The sequence below is a fragment of the Podarcis melisellensis genome (assembly GCF_964234715.1).
Source record: "Podarcis melisellensis genome assembly, chromosome: 6".
Lineage (NCBI taxonomy): Eukaryota > Metazoa > Chordata > Lepidosauria > Squamata > Lacertidae > Podarcis > Podarcis melisellensis.
The window spans coordinates 64515626-64539931 of record NC_138538.1 but is presented as its reverse complement, the minus strand read 5'-3'; the positions used below and the strand labels follow the sequence as shown (position 1 = coordinate 64539931).

General features: G+C 39.9%; 1 protein-coding gene across 3 annotated transcripts in view; it reads left to right on the top strand.

The window, feature by feature from the left end:
* SLC44A5 (solute carrier family 44 member 5) overlaps window positions 1–24306 on the top strand; it is a 154089-nt gene that overhangs the window by 93557 nt on the left and 36226 nt on the right. For all 3 annotated transcript variants that reach the window (XM_081914643.1, XM_081914641.1, XM_081914642.1), the window contains exons 3-5: window positions 8316–8389; window positions 19491–19575; window positions 23544–23628. In XM_081914643.1, coding sequence (XP_081770769.1) covers window positions 8316–8389; window positions 19491–19575; window positions 23544–23628 — 244 coding nt within the window. The remainder of the gene's footprint in view (window positions 1–8315; window positions 8390–19490; window positions 19576–23543; window positions 23629–24306) is intronic.

The following is a 24306-nucleotide window of genomic DNA, read 5'->3' as shown; positions in this document are numbered from 1 at the left end:
CAGAGAAACAGCCATTTTAGTCTTTTGCGGCAAAAAACAGCCGCCTCCTAGCAATTTAAAGATTTGGTTTTAGTGTCAGATACTAACTGCGCATAATAAATAGTGCATGAGCTTTTTGTCCCATCCTTTCAGGGGAGTACAGAACCCTCACTGCTAGCCTTACTGCTCCACCTGCTTCTGGGGCTGCACAACTCGGGGGACATGTTGTATGTTGGCCTCAGATATGCTCCTCAGCCTGCCTGTGTCCCACAGCCTTGAAGGCAAGTCTTGGGACTACACCCTTCATGCTTCAAGGTGCCCAAAGTTTGACAAATGCCCTTAACTACCTGATAATGTAGTATATAACTCCCACACAATGGACCTATTTAATGGCTGACACTCATTAAGCAGATCTGCCACCAAATCAGTACAGAATAGGCAAAACACACACACACACTGCATACAATGGTGAGCAGTGATGCCTATGAAGGGCAGGAGGGTGGATGACAAGCAGCAAGAGGCAGGGAGGGGTTAAATAGCTTGAAGCCGAATGCCTAACCTTCTTTCCTTCAGTACCCACAAACACTGCTCACTAACTGATGATACCATTGTTTGGAGTGCGGCAGAGAAAAGCTTTTCCCACCTCTTTCCCCCACAGAATGGGTGGGAGTATGGGTGTCCAATCCTAGCTCCTAATGAAATGCGGACATTTTAAAGGGTGCAGACTCGATGTAGGAGTGGCTGAGCTTTCAACCAAGCAGAAAGAGCAAACAGTCTCTAATGCATTGTGGATTTTTGAAGATATGTTCCCTGAGTGCTGGGCACTGTAGGAGGTATTGGTGGGCACAATGGCACATGTGTGTGCCAAGTTGGCTTGTCCTGTTCTAGATGTTCTATTTTTCAGCTAGCTGCATACTTTATCATTTTTTATTTATTTCTTTAAATAGTAGAGGGAAATATATTAAAATGCCATGGGCATTATTAATCATGCACAAATTGTAATTGTGTCTGAAATGTGTTCTGGTTTAATATGCTTCTATATGGCTCTGATAAAAACCAAGGCTTCTGCCTCCTAGATTATTCTCTTCTCACTGCCGCAATAAAGTACATTGGCCCGCTTCTTTTGCTCTGCAATGATTTAGGAGGAACAAAAAGCATAAGCTGTGTGCATAACCTGCACTGTAATTTGGTTTCATGACAAGTTTGCTGATACATTTTCCCTTTAAACCCAAGCAGAAAAATGTTGCCTTAAACTAGAAAAATGCATTTAACATATGCTATCCGGCCATAACAACAACATAGTTATTAGAGTAGAACTTAACATACAGACACCTTGCAGCTGAACTAGAATGTCAAAGACTTATTTAACCATCAGAATATGAAATACATAATTACCAATCCGATATGATCTAACATCTTGCTACTTTGTTAGAATTTATAGTAGCTCAGTACAAGGCACTGTAGGGAAATGAATCTCCGTGCGGTGCACCTAAGTTTATTCAGTATTCAACCTTCCTATGTTAATCTTACTGCATGTGTTTAATATTTAATGCTACCATAGCTGAGAACTGAATTCCTGGGCACAAGCTATTTCAGTCATGGTACTGAACTTATATACTGGCAGTGGCAGCCTGGGATGGGTGTGTGAAATTTATATTATATTCTAGGTAATTGTACTATGTAAAAAAAAAAAAAGGCTTTCCAATTTGTTTAAGCTGTACAAGAAATATAAAAGAAAATGATAGCAACAACAAAAGTTGCTTAGAGTATGCTAACGTTTCCGCAGCCCTCAATATGTTACACTCAATATGCTACACTCAATATGCCAGCAAATTTGGAAAACACAGCAGTGACCAGAGGATTGGAGAAGATCAGTCTACATCCCAATCCCAAAGAAGGGCAGTGCCAAAAAATGCTCCAACTACCGCACAATTGCACTCATTTCAAGGTTATGCTTAAAATTCTACAAGGAAGGCTCAAGCAGTATGTGGACCGAGAACTCCCAGAAGTGCAAGCTGGATTTAGAAGAGGCAGAGGAACCAGAGACCAAATTGCAAACATGCGCTGGATTATGGAGAAAGCTAGAGAGTTCCAGAAAGACATCTCCTTCTCCTTCATTGACTATGTAAAAGCCTTTGACTGTGTCGACCACAGCAAACTATGGCAAGTTCTTAAAGAAATGGGAGTGCCTGATCACCTCATCTGTCTCCTGAGAAATCTCCATGTGGGACAAGAAGCTACAGTTAGAACTGGATATGGAATGACTGATTGGTTCAAAATTGGGAAAGGAGTATGGCAAGGCTGTATATTGTCCCCCTGCTTATTTAACTTATATGCAGAATTCATCATGTGAAAGGCTGGGCTGGATGAATCCCTAGCCGGAATTAAGATTGCCGGAAGAAATATCAACAACCTCAGATATGCAGATGACACAACCTTGATGGCAGAAAGTGAGGAGGAATTAAAGAACCTTTTAATGAGGGTGAAAGAGGAGAGCGCAAAATATGGTCTGAAGCTCAACATCAAAAAAACGAAGATCATGGCAACTGGTCCCATCACCTCCTGGCAAATAGAAGGGGAAGAAATGGAGGCAGTGAGAGATTTTACTTTCTTGGGCTCCATGATCACTGCAGATAGTGACAGCAGTCACGAAATTAAAAGACGTCTGCTTCTTGGGAGAAAAGCAATGACAAACCTAGACAGCATCTTAAAAAGCAGAGACATCACCTTGCCAACAAAGGTCTGTATAGTTAAAGCCATGGTTTTCTCAGTAGTGATGTATGGAAGTGAGACCTGGACCATAAAGAAGGCTAATCGCCGAAGAATTGATACTATCTTGTGCCAGGTCCTGGGCACCACTCAAGATTAGGTCACCACTCCTCTGGTTGGTTCCTGCACCAACTGGTATATATTTAGGGTATATAGATTTATTTATTTTTTACCTTTTTTAACGTCAAAAGCCTCCCTTTTTTTAAAAAAAGTCAAGCATAGTTTGGACTCTTAAGCCTGTTGTGAGCCTCTGTTTTACTCTGCTCAGCTGCATAAGGGGTGGTTTAAGGCAGGTCACAGGAGAAGCATAAATTAAAGTTTTAAAATCAAAACAGGAAAGCTGTAGATGAAAACAAAACAAGAAGAGAGACATAAAAACTTGCAAATAAACCTTCACAAAGAAGGCCTTAACTGCTGGACAAGGTTTTCAGCACTATAGAAGAATGAACATTAGAATGCTTCGTAAAAACTAAAACTAAAGCTTTTGTTATCTGGATTTTCACTTTTTGAAATTTGGCAACGCCACACAGTAGCAATTTCCACTTATTCATATTTAGAACAAATCATTGCTTTTCAGGATGTGTCTCGATCTAAATTCTATTCTATAATTTTGTCTCATGTAATTCCTCTACAGGAATTCATAGTCTATACAATAAAGGGCAGAATGGGATGACACTTCCTTAACCAAATATCTCTGTTGTATCTTTGTTGCTCAGCCCCATGTTGATGAGATTAATATATAATCTCTTTCTTTCTCATAAAACCAAAGCCCTCCTCTGGTTTTTGTTGTTTACCTGCTTGCTGGACCTGCTACCTCCTCCCCACCTCTCACACACCACATGAAGAGAGCTATGGTTCATTTAGTATCCTGCAGGGAGAAAGAGATTATGTCATAATCTCATCAAGTTGTGTGCGTGTTTTGCTGAAACAGCTAATATCCCTGCTTTATATTTACAAATGTGTAGTATATTTCCATCATGATGAAACCTCTGTTGGGTGCAGCAGTGTAAAACGTGTGTGACATTCAAAATAAAATATAGGCCAAAAATTAGGATACACACAGTAAGTACTCATCGGAGGATGACTGCACCAAATGTTACAAATGTTACAAGGAAGATATGATTAGAATGTCTTGATTATGGCTGCTGTTTATCATGCTATTAGTTATGTAAATTTATAATGTTGCTTAAAAAGAGGGGGGAAAATGTTACTGAACAATTGCAGTGTTCTAGTTTTCTTTGTTTGATAATTAAATGTTGCACTTTTTAACATGCACTGAAAAATGAAATAGTGCTTCAGTCTTGAAGTAGTTGATTTACCCTTGTGTTAGTGAAAGGTCATAGCATTTATTGGCCATCTTAACGGAAAGGATACTGCTTTGCTTGTAATGGCATTGATTAAAAACCAGAAAAAAGTAACACCTGAACTAAATGTTTGGGGCAAATCTGAATTAGAGCACTGGTCACCCACTTCCTCTTTTTGAGAGTAAATCCCTATCAGTCCAAATAGACAAGGTTCACAAGGCAAATTGAAGCTTTCATTGCATTGCGACAGTAACTCTTAACCCCCTGAACAGAACTTTCAGAGGTAAAGGTAAAGGGACCCCTAACCATCAGGTCCAGTCATGGCCGACTCTGGGATTGCGGCGCTCATCTCACATTATTGGCCAAGGGAGCCGGCATACAGCTTCCAGGTCATGTGGTCAGCATGACTAAGCCGCTTCTGGCAAACCAGAGCAGCACACGGAAATGCCGTTTACCTTCCTGCCGGAGTGGTACCTATTTATCTACTTGCACTTTGATGTGCTTTCGAACTACTAGGTTGGCAGGAGCAGGGACCGAGCAATGGGAGCTCACCCTGTCGTGGGGATTTGAACCGCCAGAGTCCTAGGCTCTGTGGTTTAACCCAAAGCGCCACCCGCTTACCTAAATAACTGCAGTTCCAAATGAATAATTCAGATTCAGATTCATTTAGCTTCTGCCTCATCAGAGAGGAATTATCTGTCACACTGTCCTGAACCTTTGAAACCTTGATCCTTGGGTGTTTGTGGTACCCAGTGCCTGGCACTGCAGGAACCCACTTAGCTCTGTGAAATATTTTAAATTTGGTCCCCAATGAATATAATAGAATCATAGAATTGTAGAGTTGGAAGGGATCCTGAGGATCATCTAGCCCAGTGGTTCCCAACCTTTTTTTGGCAGTGCCCCACCTAAGCATCTCTAAAATCCTGATGCCCCCTCCCATGACATATAATTCTTATTATTCAAAAAGCGAACTCCTATTTACGTAGAGGAAGCCTGGAAGCTCATTAACTGTTAATAACGTATTTTCGAATTTTCCCCCTTACAAATCAAATTCCCCCCCCCCTGTGGGGCTTGTACCCCACATTGGGAACCACGGATCTAGCCCAACCCCCCTGCAATGCAGGAATATGCAGCTGTCCCATACAGAGATTGAACCTGCAACCTTGGTGTTATCAGCACCACGCTCTAACCAATTGAATCCCAGAATCCAACTTACGTTACACTATGCATTCTAATTTGTATTCTATCAAATTTATGTACAATAGGTGTTTATTAAAATAGCAATGTGCATTTTCAAAGATAATGCCTTGAAAGGCAACAGCAGCCTTTGCAAATATATCTTTTCTGATTTTTTTTTTAATAACATGAGAACTTTATAAATATTTTAAATTGTATTTTAAAATATACTGTCAGGATGGCTGTCAGTGAGGTGAACCCCTAACCTCACCCTTATTGTCATGTTCTCATTTCCTCTTTTCCCCTGTCTAGAAAGTTTGCCCCTAGATCCTTGATTTCACTGCCCTTTTATGGATTGAGGCTGAGCACACTCTTAGCAGCTGCATTACCCATGACTTAATTTTCTTGAGATGTGCCCTCTTCCAGTCTCAAGTTCGTTAAAGGCTTTTGCCAGCTTCACTTCCAGGATGGCCTTCAATTGCAAAGCTAAGAATGTCAAGAGCAGGTTTTGAGTGCACACATAATTATACTTTAGATCAGTCCACCTTGAATATCTGCTCTAAAAATAGGCTGGAACGAACACCTTGAATCTATGCAGTCTTTGTGGTCCTTTGCCATTTCTGTGAAAGACTCCTTGAATTTTATTTACTTAATGAAGATAGGGTTGGGTTGATTCACTTGTTGACTCAAATGCATTCTTGAAAGCAGAGAACAAAATCAAAGTGGAAGGAATATTAAATCAGAAACTGAAAAATAGGTCAGATTGTAGCTCTGTAAAATATTTTAAGTTGGATACAATGAATATCTCTCTAGGTATAGAGAAGTGCAGTGGATTGACCCACTTAGCTTAAAGTTAGAGTGCTGAGAAATACTGGTGTTCATTTGCAGTATGTGCTCTGTTCACATGTTTGTGCTCTCACCACTCCTCCTGGCTCATTTATTTTAACAGTGACTTCAATGTTATATTCTTTTCCCCTCCTTGTGGATTTACCTTTTGTGGGGGTTTTCAGCTTGACTGGTGAAGCTAAGTGACCTGCTGTTTTTCTGTCAGTGCTCTATGGGACAATCAAATTCTTCAGATATATTTTTCCCAGGTGTGAAAATTATTAGGGATTTGATCCACGTGCATTTATCTCACCCAGTATTTTATTTCTTCTTCCTTGATGGCTTATAGCTGAATGTGAGAACTACCTCCATTGAGAAGTATTTTGTCTAAATAAATAATTTAGAAAGCAATTTATTCTGGTGACTGTTTCAAACATGAAAGTTGTGTTGATACAGCAGTTGTTATACGTGCATCTGTGGACACTGCATACAAGTATCTTAAGGTTCTACACTTAGGTAAGAAGAACCAGCTGCACAAATATAAGATGGGGGATACCTGACTTGCCAGTAGTACATGTGAAAAGGATCTAGGGGTTTTAGTAGACCATCAGCTTAACATGAGTCAACAGTGTGATGCACAAGCAAAGAAAGCTAATGCTATTCCAGGCTGCATCAAAAGAAATCTAGTTTCCTTATCAAGGACAGTAATAGCACCACTCTATTAGTCAGACCTCCTTATCAAGAACAGTAATAGCAGCACCACTTTAGTCAGACCCCACCTGGAATACTGTGTCCAGTTCTGGGCACCACAGTTTAAGAAGGAAATTGACAAGTGGGAATATGTGAAGAGGAAGGGCCAACCAATGATAAAGGGTCTGGAAACCAAGCCTTATGATGAATGGTTGAGGGAACTGGGTATGTTTATCCTGGTAAAGAGACAGAGGAGATATGATAGCCTTCTTAAAATATCTAAAGGGCTGTCAAATGGAAGTTGGAACAAGTTCATTTTCTCCTGCTCTGGAGGCTAGGACTCAAACCAATGGATTCAAGTTTCAAGAAAGGAGATTACGACTAAACATCAGGAAGAACTTTCTGACAGTAAGAGCTGTTTGGCAGTGTAACAAACTCCCATGAGAGATGGTGGACTCTCCTTCCTTGGAAGTTTTTAAATAAAAGTTGGATGACCATCTGCTATGGATGCTTTGGTTGAGATTTCTACATTGCAGGGGGTTGGACTAGATCACCCTCAGGGTATCTTCCAACTCTACAGTTCTATGATCTTAAATTTACCGGGTTTATTTCCAGACTGAAGATTATATTCAGCCAAGGCCTACTCAGATCAGACCCATTGAAAATATTGAACCTAAGTTAGTCAATGTTTCTTAACTTCAATAGGTCTAATGTGGTGGGACTAACACCCAGAGGCTGCAATCCTAACCCTACTTACCTGTAACAAAGTGCAATTTAATTAAGTTGTTCTTACTCTTGAGTAGGCATGTGGTGGCATTGTTCTGTGAGGGGATGCTCCCTGAGCACTATGGGACTTGCACATACATCCACTCACACAGTAATCTTATCACTGAGCTGCTGAATATTAAGACACTGAACTGCAGTAGTTCACCAGGTTTTCTCTGCTTCAAATGGTGATCCATGATCTAGAATTAAAGTTGTATTCAGCTCTGAAAAAAGGCAGTCAGGTCCTGAACTGCCCAAACTAATGCCACCAATGTATATTATCTCTATTTTTAAAAATCTTGTTGAAAAGCTTCTTTCTGCTCATGGCCAATAAACACAATCACCACCCCTCCCCCAAACAAGCAGAAGTTGTAAATTTGTATGCTGTTTGTAATTTACAGGACACTTTCATGGACTAAGAAGGAAATCTGCTCCTATGACCAGAATGATCATGCTTTGCACTGCAGTAATGCCTAAACCCATAAGTGGTCCACGGATATGTGCGTTGTCATTTTATGTAAGCTACTCCTTCCTAGGAGCAAGCATATAAACATTTGGCCTTGCTTATATCTTACTGGCATTTTGGACGGTTAATTCTTGCCACGGAACTTTTGGCTCAAGATACTTGTGGCTTTGAAAATGAGATTTGCAGAAGGATTAGCACACTGAAAGCGATTGCCAGTGGATGGATAGATATGCTGAAAAGATGCAATTTGCACCTACAGTGTACCAAGAATTCAATTTTATTTTGGTTCACAGTTGTATTATGGGACACTTGTGTAACTACTCAATATGTTCTGTCTTTAGGCATTGTACAGACGTTCTCTGTTGTGTCATCTTCGTTGTGGTCATCCTGGGTTACATTGCTTTAGGAATTGTGGGTAAGTAAATACATGTACAGTTGATGCTTATCCTATTCATAGGAAAGTAACTTCTAATTTACTTGAGAAGCAATTGTTGCCTTAAGTTAAATGGGCATCCCGATTAAATATAATTACATTCATTTAACACATTTCTTGGAAACAAAGCATGAACTACCTGCTCTCATTGACTGTTGTAATTATAGGGGGGAAATAAAAATGATTGGTATATTGACAAAAAAAAATCCAATATGAAACAAAGCTGGTAGAGTAGCCATGGTTCAATAATTTTGTTCTTCATTACTGTAAAAAGCTGTAGTTATAGCAGGAAAATGTTGGTAATTAGAAGTGGGAGAAAATAAAAAGTTTTAAAAATGAATTCTTTATAATGTTAGCAACAATCCATGCAAATAATGAATAGAACAGTTGCTTTTTTAATTGGGATGCAGAGCTAATGATCAACAGCAGATTCTTTAATGTGCATCTCAATTTTGTTCGAGAGAACTTCACTGAGAGCCGAAGCTTTATAAGGCACACAGCTGCCGCTGCTCCATGTCTCTTTAATCTCCACTCAACCCAATGTCCAATGCAAACCATGTCTGACATTATCACACAGTGTTTCTTTGACATCACTTGGTGTATTTATTAGACAAGCCTTCTCTAGCCTGGTGCCCTTCAGAAATTGTCGGTCTACAATTCCCATTATCCTTGACCGCTGGCCATGGAGGGTCACATGTTGGGGAAGGCAGCTCCATATTTCTCAGGACAAACCCCAGCAGCTGGCATGAATATTCAACTCATGGATACATCTTTTTAACTCAGTGGCCAAACTCCCATTGACATTAATAGATCTGGACTTAGTCCGCCGTTTATTTACATGTGGTGCTGCTCTTTGGCAGTAGAGTTCACTTCAGTTCTGGCTTAGCCTTAGTGAATTTTTAAATATTTCTTTTTATTAACATCATAACATTTTTTCTGTGCTGTACAGCTACATAGTAATAGTATTATGCCATTAGACTACAAAAAGGAACACGCATCTCACAGAAGAAGTACAATCAAGAGAATTAGAAAGGATGTTCATCCTTTGTCCTGCTGGAACAAACAGTACAGCTCTCTATCACATCATAGTTCCATAGAAAAAGCAATCACTATACAGTCAAGATGAAAGTATAGCTTTTTTTTGTTGGCTATCTTTTAAACTGAACCAAGTTCAATATTTATAAAGACAGGTTCCAGATTTCCTCTGGGCTGTAACCAAGCCAGCTCTAAAAGAAACACTACCTGCCTTTGGCACAGGACTCTCAGATAGCATGCTTTATGTTTCAGGGGATCTCTCCATCCCTGAGGCAGGTACATTCCATGTATAATAAAGGTTTTTGTACCCATTAATACCCTGCCCTACCGAGTTTGTGTTTCCCTTCAAGCTATCCCTTTGTGAAACAGAATTTTTAAATGTGTGATCACATTTGTTTCTGGTTCATCATTCTGAACCATAGATTGATTAGAAGAACCGAATACTTCCAGGAAAAAGGTTAGGGAGATGGTTGTTAGTTTGTGCCCAGCCACCCTGGACTCTCAAACCTTCCTTCTGCACTGTACTTTGTTTCAGCAATGCACAAATCTCCTATAATCCTCTGGCTAGGATTTCACAGCAGTTTTCGACATAAGGTTTTTACAGAATCATGTACTGCATAAAATCTAGATGACTGAATGGTTGGTTGCCCAGTTCTATTTTCCCCACAGGCATTGGTCAAAGATGATATGGTCTGTATACATAACACTGTATTGCCTGTACTCTAACTGTAAAGAGAGAATCTCTACTTAAACTTTTGAATACCTGTAAATGCTCAAAATAAAAGCTATCCATCCTGAAATCAAAATTCATTTTGGGTGGTGGTGGCTATTTTTTCCTATTCATCTTATGGGAGTACTTTTTCAATCTCAAATTCAGATTCTGAAGCTAGTTGGATCTGGGTGATTGTTACACACACACTTGTACACAAGCTGGCTATACAATTATCATCATCATCATCACCATCACCAGCCTTGTTTTACACTTTTTCATTTGCTATTTTTAAAAAAAAAATGAAAGATGAGATCAGCCTTGGATAGACTCCAGGCAGTTGTCCTGTTCAAAATGCATGAGAGTCAATAAAGTTCATATAAAGGGAAAATAGAGTATAAATCAATTCACAATCATGAGTTGTGCCTAAAGCAACTCGTGACCGAATAAGATCTGTATATTTCTGTCCTTTGGCTCTTTATAGATAAAAAAAATGGGGGAAGGTTTTCTATAGTCTATAAATGTATGAAGCAGATCTTCAGTCCACATTTTATTTGGATGGGTGCAGAAACAGAAAAGTTCAGATCCATCATTTCTAGAGCATGGAGTTTGCTATTGATTGTGGCGGGGGGAAATGCTGAGCTGAAATTCTAGCTATAGTAATACATGCAATCAGTGTGGCTTGAGTAATATTTGCAATGGTACAATCAGGAAGGGATTTAGCTCTCACTGTAGTTCCAAAGACATTATATTGTCATGTGGTGATAAAAGGACAATCAAATCTTCTTGCATGACCAAAGCTAGTGATTTATGGTAATAGTCTTTCTCTGATCTGCTTCAGTGATGATTGGCTGTTGAATGATTATGAGCCACATAAATATTTATTACAGGAGCTATTAATTGCTGTCATTGGGTCAACTTTACCGTTGGACCAATGGTGCTGACATCCAGTGACATTTCAATTTTTGCAGAATTCAGTCCACAATATTTACATTTGCATTTTCTGGATTATTAAGAACATTTTTTAAAAATGTAAAAATAGTAAAATAGACAATTTAAGACATTTAAGACAAAAACCAATGAAATATTATAAAAAGATTCAAAGGGCTGCAAGAATGGTATAATTCAAAAAAGAAAAATATTATATGGTTTAGCTCCTGACAATTCTCATATAACAATTGACTATGCTAAGCATTTTGCTAAACCAAGAGCATAAGTGAAGCTCAAGTGAGCAAGTGATTAGCATAGACAGCTCTCAATTGTTATATGAGAATTTGTTGTCCATGAATCTGTAGGTCAGATGCTCTCCTACATATTTCTATTTCTATTTGTGAAATCTTCCTATTGCAGTAAGTGTTAATCTGTGTTCAAAGACACAACAGGAGATTAAACAATGGGGCAGGAGGCCACCTGTGAAGTAGTAAACCAAATTTACCTTCTGTATTCAAAAAGAGGCTGCTTTTATAGCACCTACCCCTATGTATAAATTTAGGATCATGTGTCCTATAATCTGCTTCACTGTATTGGTAAATTGCTGGTGTTTAAAAACCATACGCACAACTGGCTGGTTTTTATTGCCACATACTAAAATATTTTAAATGTTTTATCTTTTAAAGGGAAACACTTCACAAGAATGCTGTTGGTTCTTAATCATCAACTGATTTGCAGCCTATGTTAAGTTTCCCAAGCAAGTAGTTACTCTCCATATTTTGTCCTTGACGGGGAATCTTACAGTTCAGTGTTTTGCAGCCATTTACTCAATCCCAGACCAATAAAGGAATACAAAATGAGAGGATATTTGACAAATGCATTAAAATGATAGATGTTTGTGATTTCTAGCTTTGTGATTTGTGAGCTTGAAGTACATTAGTGAATGATGGCAGCATAACTTGATGGTTTGAAATATGGGGACCTGACAGGCTTTTGCACACACACATGTCATTCTTGTGCTATACCATTGTTACATGGAATGCTGACATATTAAGATTCTCAAAGATTTATGATTGGTTCTTGGAAGTTTGCACTAAGGATCTGTCAAGTGATATGAAGACTTGGAACAAAGATTTTGGCAGGCAATTAGACTAACAACGTTGAAACCATATAAGAAAGAGTTGCCTAAAGTATACTGATTGTGGTCTCTATAGACCCAGTATTGGTTTGGGGAAACCCAGCCTGATGGGTGGGGTAGAAATACAAAATAATTATTATTATTATCATCATTATTATTAGTCCATTATTATTAGATTGTTTTATTACCTGTTGCATAAAGAATTGCGGTTCATGTTATGAATGGCTGCAAAAAAATAATTCCTGCTTAAAAATGGGAATACGTTTTATTATTAAAAATTTCAGACTTACTTGCATTGGAAAAGGTAATACATCAAATCCAGCAATAAAGCTAGTTATGTTGATATAAAAAATATGATACCAGTTTGTAAATTTGTAAATGAAGTTTAAAACATAACACACACATCCCAAATACATTGCTGTTTAACATATTTCTGTGCTGAGCTAATGCTATATGAGAACAATATCTATTTGGCATTGCAAGTCATTATATAATGTAGAAAGATAACAGGAGATGCAACTAATTACAGTGGTACCTTGGTTTACAAACTTAATCCGTTCCTGAAGTCCCTTCTTAAACCACAGTGTTCGTAAACCAAGGCGTGCTTTCCCAAAGCAGCGGGGGACTCAATTTACAAATGCAAAATACTCAACAGGAAACTAAACATGATCTGCTTCCAAGGCAAATTTCACAAACCAAAACACCTACTTCTGGGTTTGCAGCGTTCTTAATCCAAGTTGTTCATAAACTAAGCTGTTCTTAAACGAAGGTACCACTGCAACGCGTCGTATTGTTGTTGCCATTTTGCAATGTCTGAAATGGTGCTTTTATTTTTCCTCATGGTGAAATATATGCAGGCTTCCAAGGTGAGCACAGTTTAGGCATCTCACCATAGTGGTGGTGTCCACTTCAGAAAAAGCACAGGAGGAAAAAGTGATTTACGTTCCTTGCTTTCTCCCTATTATAGAGCATCAGAGTCTTCAATTCCCCTCACCCCTAAAAAGTGCTGGTCTTGGTAAATACATAGTTTCATATATCATTGGTTCATCTCTTTATATGCAAAAACTAAAAGAGGTTTTAAAAACAAATGTTCAGCTGATTCGTATGACTGTCTCCCTCCCCCTGTCTGTAAGCAGGCCCTTGGTCATTGCCAACAATCAGGTATTCAGCCATGCAGAACATTTTATGGGTGCTGAAGTTCTGTACGCTTGGATTCTATTTCATTTAATACTTGGTATTGGGTCAGCAGCAGTTCACCGCAACAAATACCTGCAACAAATAAACTACACAGCTGTCTAAGGCTGATTTCTTCTTTCTGTGGATGTTGTTCAGTTAGTTTCTATTCTTTTTAGAGTGGAAAGAGAATGAGATATTTATCAAGTGCTAAATCTTAAATAGTACCACACTTTGCTTTCTCCTTATGTTCATTTGAGATGTGAAGCCATCTACCCTCTGTACCCACATAGCAGAAAGGATTCCCATTTAAAGGAATCCAATTTCACAACAAACTGAGATGAATCTATTTGCAAAACAAAGCTGCTGTGTAAATGAGGGGGGTGTACTTGTAAATTCAGGAGGTAAAGAATTCGGCAAAGAAAACCATGTTCCTTAAAATAGTCCAGTGCAACACTTGTTTGTTGCCATTATGGTTGGATCCATAGAGCAGATACAAAATTGCAATGTAGCATGAACACTTCTGGGTGTTCTGTGGCCTGATTGGTAGGCTGGGGGTTGCTCTGCTAAAGTCGGGGAGCGTGTTACCTGAGGACCTATTCCTCTGCAACACTGCTGGTGTTTCAGTTTTTGCCCAGATCAGAGGGCTATACATTCGCACCTTGAATCGCAAATGCCTTGGCTCCCAAACAAATCAGCTCCCAAACGATTGAAACCCAGAAATGAGTGTTCTGGTTTTCGAATGATTTTCAGAAGCTGAACGTGCGGCGTGGCTTCAGGATTCTCCTTCAGCCAATCAGAAGCCGTGCCTTGGATTTTGAACGGTTCTGGGAGTCAAACAGACTCCAGGAACGCATTGTGTTCCAGAATCAAGGTACGACTATATAGCAAAAATAGAAAACCTTTTTGGCTTGCATTCACTGGTAGGCAGTGAGTTTGTAGGCCATACACATCCCAGCTACCCAAACACAAATACGCAGAGAGAAAACACACTCACACATGCAGACAGAGAGGAGGTATATGGTGGCATGCTATTGAGGTCATTGCATGCCTCCCTTCTCCTTGCTGCCTACCTGAATGGCACTGGAAATAGCTCCTTAGCATTTGCAGTGGAGAGGAAGGTGCGTGGGAATGAGTCAGTAGACCTTTCCTTCGCATGTCAATCAAGCTCCCTACTAAACAGCTGTGTGAGCTGAGAGAAGCATTGTCAATTTAGTGGTGATGGTAATGATGGGGCAAGGCTGTCTGAGGGGAAAATGTTTAGCGGACTGTCAGGAAGGCTCAGCCAGTGACTGAGGATTAAAGCCCTTTGCACTTCTCTTTTAAATGAGTGGCCAGTCCAAACTCCCTGACCTCTGCTGCCTTCCTGCATACTCACAAATGAGAAGTGGAGCTGCTTCAAAGAGGGCTTTTGCAAAGGACTTGCCCTTTGCAAAAGCACTCCTTGAAGCAGCTCCCCCCCTTTCAGAGTGAACAGGCTGGTAGGGGCAGGGACTCCCCACTCCTTGCTGCCATTTGTATGTTTGCTCAAAGGTGAAGGGAAACTGATGATATAAATTGCCATTTGGGGCAGAACTGGCCTCAAAGTCCAGAGTTCTTTTCAAACTTCATTGCAAAAGTACACAGTTAAATTTCATTGATCTGAGTGTCCCGGAAGCAGCTGCAATATTTACTTAATCAAAATTTAGGTGATCTGGAGTACTATTTATGTGGGGTAATGGTGATGTTTTATTTTGCCTAATGAAGAGTCCTGTGTAATTCAAGAACTTGCTTCTAGCTTTTTTACCATCTGTTGGGCTGATAAAACAATCACATCACTTGCTGTGCACTGCTTGTGTTGTGGAAACAACGCAGTTTTTAAACTGTGTTTGGGTAGTTAGATCATTATTGTTTCCATTTTGCAGAAATGACTTGTGGGGTTCAAATTATAGTTTAGGTGGCACTACCTTCTCATGGGCACTGTTGTTTCTCACTGTATAACCAAGACCTGGATGGCGAAGCAGGGTGAAGTTAGCCTCTTTTAACCTTTGCCCACCTAGGTACCTTCTTCAACCCCAAGGGAGACTTGTGTCAGGAGCCAGGGTCTGGAGTAGGTCAGCAATAAAAACATTAGTGTCAGTGAAGTTAACTCTTTATTCAAGAAACCAAAACAGCACAGGCTTAGTGATCACAGTGACTCTTCCCAGTAGTTCCTGAATGAGGCTGAAGGGCATTTCACACAACATGTATTCACATCAGCAAATGTAACCTGGTTAAACTGGCAATAAGTATGACAATAGTAACTGGAAAAACACCGCTGTTATTATGAGAATTGCTGTTGACTGTATCTATAATTCCCAGGTTATGCTATGTTTGTCCAGATTAAGTGTGTGTCTGACACACACTTGCATAGAAAAAATGTTTTTTATGAATAGCATGCAATCTGGTGGCTGAGCATGGATGTGAATTTGGATCTTAAGGTCAAAATCTGATTATCCACTGACCACTCTGTTCTTCATCAGATTTAACATGGCATATTCCTGTTCTACATGGGAGAGACTTCTGGTTTGTATGTGGACATTGTTGTATGTGAGCATTTGTCAAGAGTACTATTTCTCTATTATTTGAAGTTCTTGGAATATGAAAACTAATTCCACACAAAAAAAAACCTGGATAATGTTGGCAGCAGTGGCTAATTCTAAATTATCTGCAAAAATGCAGCTGTTAAGTTTTGCAACCAACATGGCTGGACTGCTTTAAATCTCACATGACAAGATTTATCCCTGCTGGTATCTGTACTGGTGGGAAGAATAATGGTCCTAAGGGAGGGGGGTATCTTCTGTAGTGTCAACATTCTTGAAAACAAACTAACCTCAAAAAGAGGGAAGGTTGCTACAGAAGCTGCACTGTGGCGTGTATAAAGAAGAGATTAAAGGAGTTCATATCAACTGCAAAAATTGATCTGCTTGGACACGGTATTTTTCTGCAATAGATGTAGGGAAATAGTCAAGGACAATGAAAACCTCCTTTGTGCACAAACAAACATCATGTCCCGTTTCAAGAATGTGCTCTTTTCTATTCTCCAGTTTATATATATCCATGGAATAGTAGATGATAGGCACCAAACATTCCCCCCCCCCCAAAAAAAAACCCCCACCCCATAGTATTTTTAGGTCATGTTTTAGGTCATGATTTTTAGTATGGACCTTGACTTGGTTTTGTACTTTTGAAGGTACATTGCATTGCTTAGGATTTTAAACCTCAGAGGTGTAGTATTACACTTGCTAAGCAAATGTGCTAGTGGCTTTGTGCTACTCTTTGGGGGAGCCAGTAATACAAAGAAGTATCCTAAATATCCAAATGTTATACTAAAAAGTCTATTAATTTAGAAGCAGTACAACACAATGTTTTAACATGTGCAATTTTGTTATGCACCTTACAACAGTTGAAAGTTTTTCTTGTGCCTGGAGACCTCATTCCTGAATTGAAATCTCAATTGGATGTACAAAATTCCAAGAATTACTGCACTCCTATATACTTCTAGGGATGCAGGTGGCACTGTGAGTTAAACCACAGAGCCCTGGGTTTGCCAATCAGAAGGTTGGCGGTTCAAATCCCCGGGATGGGGTGAGTTCCCGTTGCTCGGTCCCTGCTCCTGCCAACATAGCAGTTTGAAAGCATGAAGTGCAAGTAGATAAATAGGTACCGCTCCAGTGGGAAGGTAAACAGCATTTCTGTATGCTGCTCTGGTTCGCCAGAACCAGCTTAGTCATGCTGGCCACATGACCCAGAAGCTGTACACAGGCTCCCTCGGCCAGTAAAGCGAGATGAGCACCGCAACCCCAGAGTCGTCCACGACTGCACTTAACGGTCGGGGTCCCTTTACCTTTTTATATACTTCTTTACTTGATAGAGTTTAACCGCTGTGGAATTTCCTGCCTTTAAACAATCACATCAGACCTTTTGGAACTCAAACTTAATTTTGCAAAAGCCTACAGATACTATTCCAGAAGCTCAAATATATAATTCTGCTGGACATCAGACACCATGGTTTAGCGATATGAACCTGACCAAAACATCAGACTTGCACACTCCCTTCCTCTCCTGCTTCTTGTTCCATATGAATCAGGGACTGAGGTTTAAGCCAGCACGGCCAGCCATGAGGCAAACTGCGGCAGCTGCCTCTGGTGACGGAATCCAAGGGGATGGCCATGCCACAGATGCCCCTCCCCACTGCTGGCAAAAGAAGCTGCAGTGGCTTCTAGTGAGATCTCACAAGAGACCCTCATGTTCTTGTACGGGTCTCATGAGAACTCACTAGAAGCCACCACTGCTTTTCCTCACTTCTCCTGTGCCACCATGGGTGCCCCACCTGCACCCCTTGCTGTTTCTGGAGAAGTGAGGAGAAGCAGGTTCTGGTAAGATCTCACTAGATCTGGTTGGAAGCCTTCTGCTTCTCCTCACTCATCCAGAGCTACTGCAAGCTCCCTCTGCCCCACCAGAGAAGTAAGAAGAAGAAGCTTTGGTGGTAGTTTCCAAGTTCCAGTGACATTTCATGGGGCACTCATGAGATCTTGCAGGCCAACCCTGTAAGTAAGCCTTTGGTGAGGCATTGGGGGCACCTTCTCATTTCTCATCAGGCAGCAAAACAGGATGCGCCACCCCCTTCATAACAGTCTTTGTTTTAAGCCAGGATTCATTAAAGGGGGAACTTAAAGCTTGTGAATCCCACCTTCCAGCCACACTTCGGCATGTGTATGATCCCAAGGCTCATGCACACAGCACTGAATTGTGGTTTAGAATTACATGTAAACATGACTGTTTTCTCACAATATAGTACAGTGATCTGTAATATACCGGGGGTGGTGGTGTGCTTCCAAATGAACCAACTGCCTAAATGAATTTAGGTTGCAGTCCTATACCCACTTAGCTGGGATCAAGCCCCATTAGACTCACTGGGACTTACATCTGATTAAACATGTATAGGATTGCACTGCTAATGAAAGATGTCGAGCCACTGCCTTCTCTTTAAATCTACAAATGCATTGTGGTAGCATATAAGCAGCTTTATTTTTTCCATAGATTGGTGGAGGCAAGATTAATGAAATACAGTAGACTTCAATTCTGGCAGTTCAATGAAATGGAAAAGAAGCCATGAATGAATCCCATTGTGGAAAGCAGCTTTTGGCTATTAAGATTAATCAAAAGTTTATTAGCTTAAGATGTGGTGTCGTAGTGAGAGTGAACCTGGGAGACCAGGGTTCAAGTCCCCATTCAGCCATGAAGCTCACTGGGTGACCTTGGGCCAGTCGCAGCCTCTCAACCAAATGTACTTCACAGGGTTGTTGTGAGGATCGAATGGGAAGGAGGAGAAATCTGTACCCCACCTTGAGCTCCTTGAAGGAAAGGTGGGATATAAAAGTAATAATAAACACCTCTGGACCACAGGTGCCAATGGACAGACTGCCATGGACAGCTTTACACAGGGCTCTGTTGTGTCATGCCCTATCACTCTAGTGCCAGAGTATGCCAGTGACGCTGGAGAAGATTTAGTTTTGAGTGTTTCTAAATTTAAAACTACAGAAAATAAAGAGGAATGCAGGCATGTGGCAATTATAGAACAGCAAGTTCAAAGTGATTTGCATAAATCGGGGTTGAGAGTGCATTGTAAGCGGCTCATGCAATTCAGCGTACTGAGAGAATCTAAAATGTGTGAGTGCAGGCACGCTTAGGTTTGTTTTAGCTTTGTTTGCTGCCATTGTATGGCTTTATGCCAACAAAGTCTTTGTAATGGTTCCCTGTCCTCATTTTAATAACCGTTATTTTCTAAGTGCATTACCTCATTTTCTGGCTGCCAGCCAGATATGACCTGATGGAAAGGGGGAGGGGGAGAGAGAAATGTTTTACTTTCTATCTATTCATCCATACTTTTTTCATTAAAGGGGAAAAAAAATCTACTGTTTAAGGAAAATCAATAGTATTCAGTAGCTATTGAGAGAGGTTAAAATGGTACATGACTGGCAGTGCATTTTAATGACCAGCAAACTTTAATTCCAAGCCGACCTGCTACAAGGAGGAAATGGAGCTATAAAATATCACTGATGCTTTCTTTTTCGCAGCTTGGGTACACGGTGACCCCAGAAAAGTAGCTTACCCAACTGACAGCTATGGGCAGTTCTGTGGTCAAAAGGACACGCCTAATGAGTAAGTACCAAGATATTCCTTTGCCTTCACTTTTCGTGATGCATGAAAGGGAGCACTAGACTTCTGTCTCCTGGAAGTCTTAATGGAAGGATGAGGGAGGACCCTGCCTTCCTTCAGTGGTTTCTCTGTGTTGACTCCAATTAAGATTTATATTAAAAAAGCTAAGTGATCAAAGCAAAACCATTGTACATGTGCAGTCCGAAGGCTGTTCATAATTCAGTAAAATACAATTACGTCATGCATCCCAGTGATTAGAATGCCACACTTTATAAAATGCATTGGAGCTGATTAGCCAGCATAAGTTGGAACATTTAATTGAAATGTCCTCTGAGAAATTGTTCCTGTCATTCCAAGAAGAAAAATAAATCCTAAGTACCACAGGCTGCATCTCATTTCTATAAACTAGATACCCCTTGCTCAGTGGGTAAAACATGCCAGCAGCAGAAAAATAGCAAAGGAGAATTCTACCACTGGCTGCTACCAGTTTAAAAGAATGCACTTTATTTTCATACTGGAAATTCCTAGAAGTCCAGGTCTGAACTTTGGGCCAAGAGCCACTCACAACTTCTCCCTGCAGATCATCCACTTTAATGTCCCTACATTATCACAGTGTTTTGAGCATCTAAAAGCAACTCCATAGAATCTGGATCTGGTGGGTTATCCATCCAATCATCTGCTGTAAAGCATAATATATTTTATAGACAAAGCCATCCTGTACAGTCTTTGAATACCTAGGAAGCCTTCCTGAACAATAGATAGGATACTTTTAGATTAGGTGATCTGCCATGTTGAGCCATTCTTTTCCTTTCCTTTCCTTTCCAATTCCCAGATGGGGTGAATTATAATTATTTAAAATATTGTTATACTGCCTTTAAACAGTAAAATCCTTCTTTCTCTCTCTTCTCTCTCTCTCTATATATATATGCATATAGATAGATAGATGATAGATAGATAGATAGATGATAGATAGATAGATAGATAGATGATAGATAGATGATAGATAGATAGATGATAGATAGATAGATAGATATAGATATATATAATTGAGAAGGATTTTACTGTTTAACGGGAGTAGTACTGTGGCTACTATTGTAACACAGAGGCAGCCAGTAGAATGCCCTCAATATTCTGCAGTGCTATAACTCCCACAATCCCTGGCCATTGGCTTTAACTGATGAGAGGTATAGTCAGCAACATTTGGAAGGCACCAAGTTTTCTTCCCTTGCAGTCGCATGTTCCTACTTATAACCTCATAGATGCATACTGACACATAGAAGGAGTTGTTGGTCTATTATTATTATTATTATTATTATTATTATTATGGTGTGAAATGCTCTAAGTGTGCTTAGTGTGAAATGCTCTTAGCTTATTTGCCCCATGTCCAAAACAATAATCAATCCAGCAAATACAATCAATATTCATTACTGTATTTCAGACCTTCAGCAATTTAACACCCTTCCCCCATTTGCACTGTGTTTCCTTTGCACTGAAATCAGTGGGTTGGGATGAAGTAGTGACAACAAAATCAAATAATTTATGCAATTAATTACGTAATTTACAGAAGTTACATAGTTTCTCCACAGCGGCCAGCAAAAAATAATAATATAGGTTTTGGTGGAAGATGAACTGCAATGGAATGGAAACAGTGCTCCATGCCCCCAATACAGGGCAGAACGGAAAACAATTCCAATTTACATCCCTAATTTACCACATAGGAAAATATTTGTTTCCACTACAGAATTCTGTAAAGGAAACAATTGCCCATAGCATTACCAAAACATGACTAAAATCTCACAGTTAATGTTGAAATAGCATGAATTCACTGCAGATGAACCTGGTGGTATCAAGTGGCAATGATTCCCTTTTGGACCGAGTTCAGAGCTTGATTGCTCCATTGGCATTACATGCACTATGTTCAAAACAGTAAAAGCATTTGCTTCTGTTGCATCCACTGCGGTAAGAAGAATCCTGCAAGGGAGCGGGAGTTATGATATCTTTACTGTAAACAAATTGCATTTGAATATATGGATTCTCCCACTGCAATTCTGTGCTCAGGGTAAGTGTTACTCAGGCGTTTGAGTGTATAGAATGTATAGAATTGTGCTGTGATGGTGCAGTTCAAACCAGCACTCCCTGCCAGTGGGGGCTTTGCAGAGCTGTGGAGCCATTGTTGCATTCTCAGGATGGCTGACCAAGGCAGTCACAGTGGAAATCGTGGGTAGCCAGGATGATAAAGCCTGATGCTGTTATGGGGGTTTCCAGTTGTACCCCACTGTGGCAATGTTGGTGGAAGACCAGCTTAGCGAGCAGAACTAAGTGGAGGGATACCTCCAGTCAACCCACATATCCCACATTTGGTGTGAAGGGGGTCGGTTCCTCTATGGATGTATTAAGTGTCATAGAGCCAAATTACTTTTAAAAAAAACAACCAGCATGAGTTTGGGGCCAATTTGCATGTGTTAATTCATTTCAATAAACCAACATTTAAAACAGTGGTTATAACAAACCACATGCAGTTTTGAACAACTAGCTGGGAAACAAACAAACAAATTAATAGTTTCGGATAAGCCTGACAAACTGACCCAAAGCTGACATACATTAAAGATCCAGAGGCTGGCCCTAATTCATATCTTGAGGGAAATTAAATTTGGGGATGGATGCTAATCTTTGTGCTAATGCCCTTTGCACCGGCACAAAGCAATAAAATGCAAATAAATGTTCCAATGTTTTAAACAAATACTACACCAAGCAAATATTTTAGAAGATTTGATACTTGGGCATTCATAGACTAGGGGTAGGGGGAATTGAATTACAACAATGCAGAATTAATTCCATTTTGTTTGATCTAACACCATTCCTGGAGACCCATCAGCGCCTTAATCCATCTATTTGCTGATCTCCACGTAAGCCCTAAATTTGTTCTGCATTCAGAAGACTATAGCTCCAGCATGAAATAAAGCTTGCCTTTGATGGAGACAGTCATACATAGCTGAATTTTTTACTGGAAATTTTGTGTTTTCCTTATATTACTGCCAACAGCTAGCGAACGTTTCGGCCCCTAAATAATCTACCAGCTAATTGTATGAATGTGAGTTTCCAAAGTTGTAGTAATGTAGAATAATTGTCTGAACTTTGAATATGCAAGCTTCCTTATTACCTAATCGCCAAATATGTCTTCTGTGGCCTCTTTGTGTTTTCTGACTTGCTGAATTGGTTCAGAGTTATTGACAGAGATTGGAAAAAGCAGATAGTCAGCAAAGTGTTCACAGATTCACATGCTATCAATCTTCTTCACACATTTGCTGGTTAGCATGGATGAATGTGAAAAAGGCCTATTATCTCCAACCTTTCAGGAGAACAGTGCTGCAGCTAATGGGAGCCAGTTATGTTCTGCATATTCCTGGGCAAGACTGACAGAAATGAATGAGTTAATTCTCCCCTTCTCCCTTTCAGAGCCACTAATATGTCAGCTCTAGTGTGTGTCTTACATACAGTCCATTCTAGTAATTTTCGATAGAAGTTTCTTGGGACTTTATCTAATCCACAGGTTCCCTTATGCAAAGAAATTCTTGGTTGATTTTTTAGTGCCACCTTGTGATTAACATAAAAACCACCAGCTTGTTTGTGCAGTGTAGCATGTATTTGAACACCTACTATATGTACAAGACAGATTCAGAATACACTAGAAGTACCATATGGCTAGGTGACAAAGTCTTAACCTATGAGATCTAGAATCAGGTTAATATATGTGACTAAGTGCCATTGTGATCTACTCCACAGGGAAGTACTGTCCTTTCCATAATTAGAGTTCAGGTGTGCTTCTGTCAATTCCCTTGAGAATGCTTTTGCTCTGTTTTCTTTAATTCTTGCTGTGGTCTCTTAAGTGATTCTATTACGGATTCATACATACTATGAATTATTACTGTAAATACACATGGAGTTATTATTTCATACCTATTCATTTGCAGGAACAAGACAATTTTGTTTTACTTTAACATTCTGAAATGTGCCAGCCCTCTAGTGCTAATAAACCTACAGTGCCCTACAACACAGGTATGTAAATGACAGTCTGATTCAGAGCACAAGGGGTGTCACTTACCAGAACTACTTCTAAAGTGAAAGTTTTTAGAAATACTGTTGGCTTTCTGTACAGTGGCGGTGGGAGAGGGATGGTAAATACGGATCCTGAAAATATTGTGTATGTGAACACCTGTAAATGTACTGCCATGACTTCCCCAGGTTTCTGGGTGTCCTGACACACTCTAGATTCCTGGGTGCTGGGGTTTAATCAGTGTTTTGAGAATTAAGGTGACTTAACAGGCTTTGACAGTGCCAAAAGGCGCAGACTAAGCTTCTTTTCCAGTCCAGGGCATTGCCTGAAACTGTATATCCACTTACCTGGGATCTGAATGGGACTTATTTCTCAACAAACATGAACAGGATTGTGCTATTATAGGTTTTACAAATGAGCTTTATATGGGATTTATTTTGAAAGAAATAGGAAAAAGCCAGCATTTAAACATTTACTTATAGTATACATCAGTGGTTCCCAACTGGTTCTCCACTGACTCCAGGAGGTCTGCCTAACCCACCCAGGGAATCCATGGCACCATTAACATAACAAAAACTACCATAGAAATATCAAAATTTTCAAAAGTAAGGGGTCCATGGCTTGGCTTTTGAAAAACATGGTCTGCAGTAATTGGGAACCACTGTGTGTGTGTCTGCGCG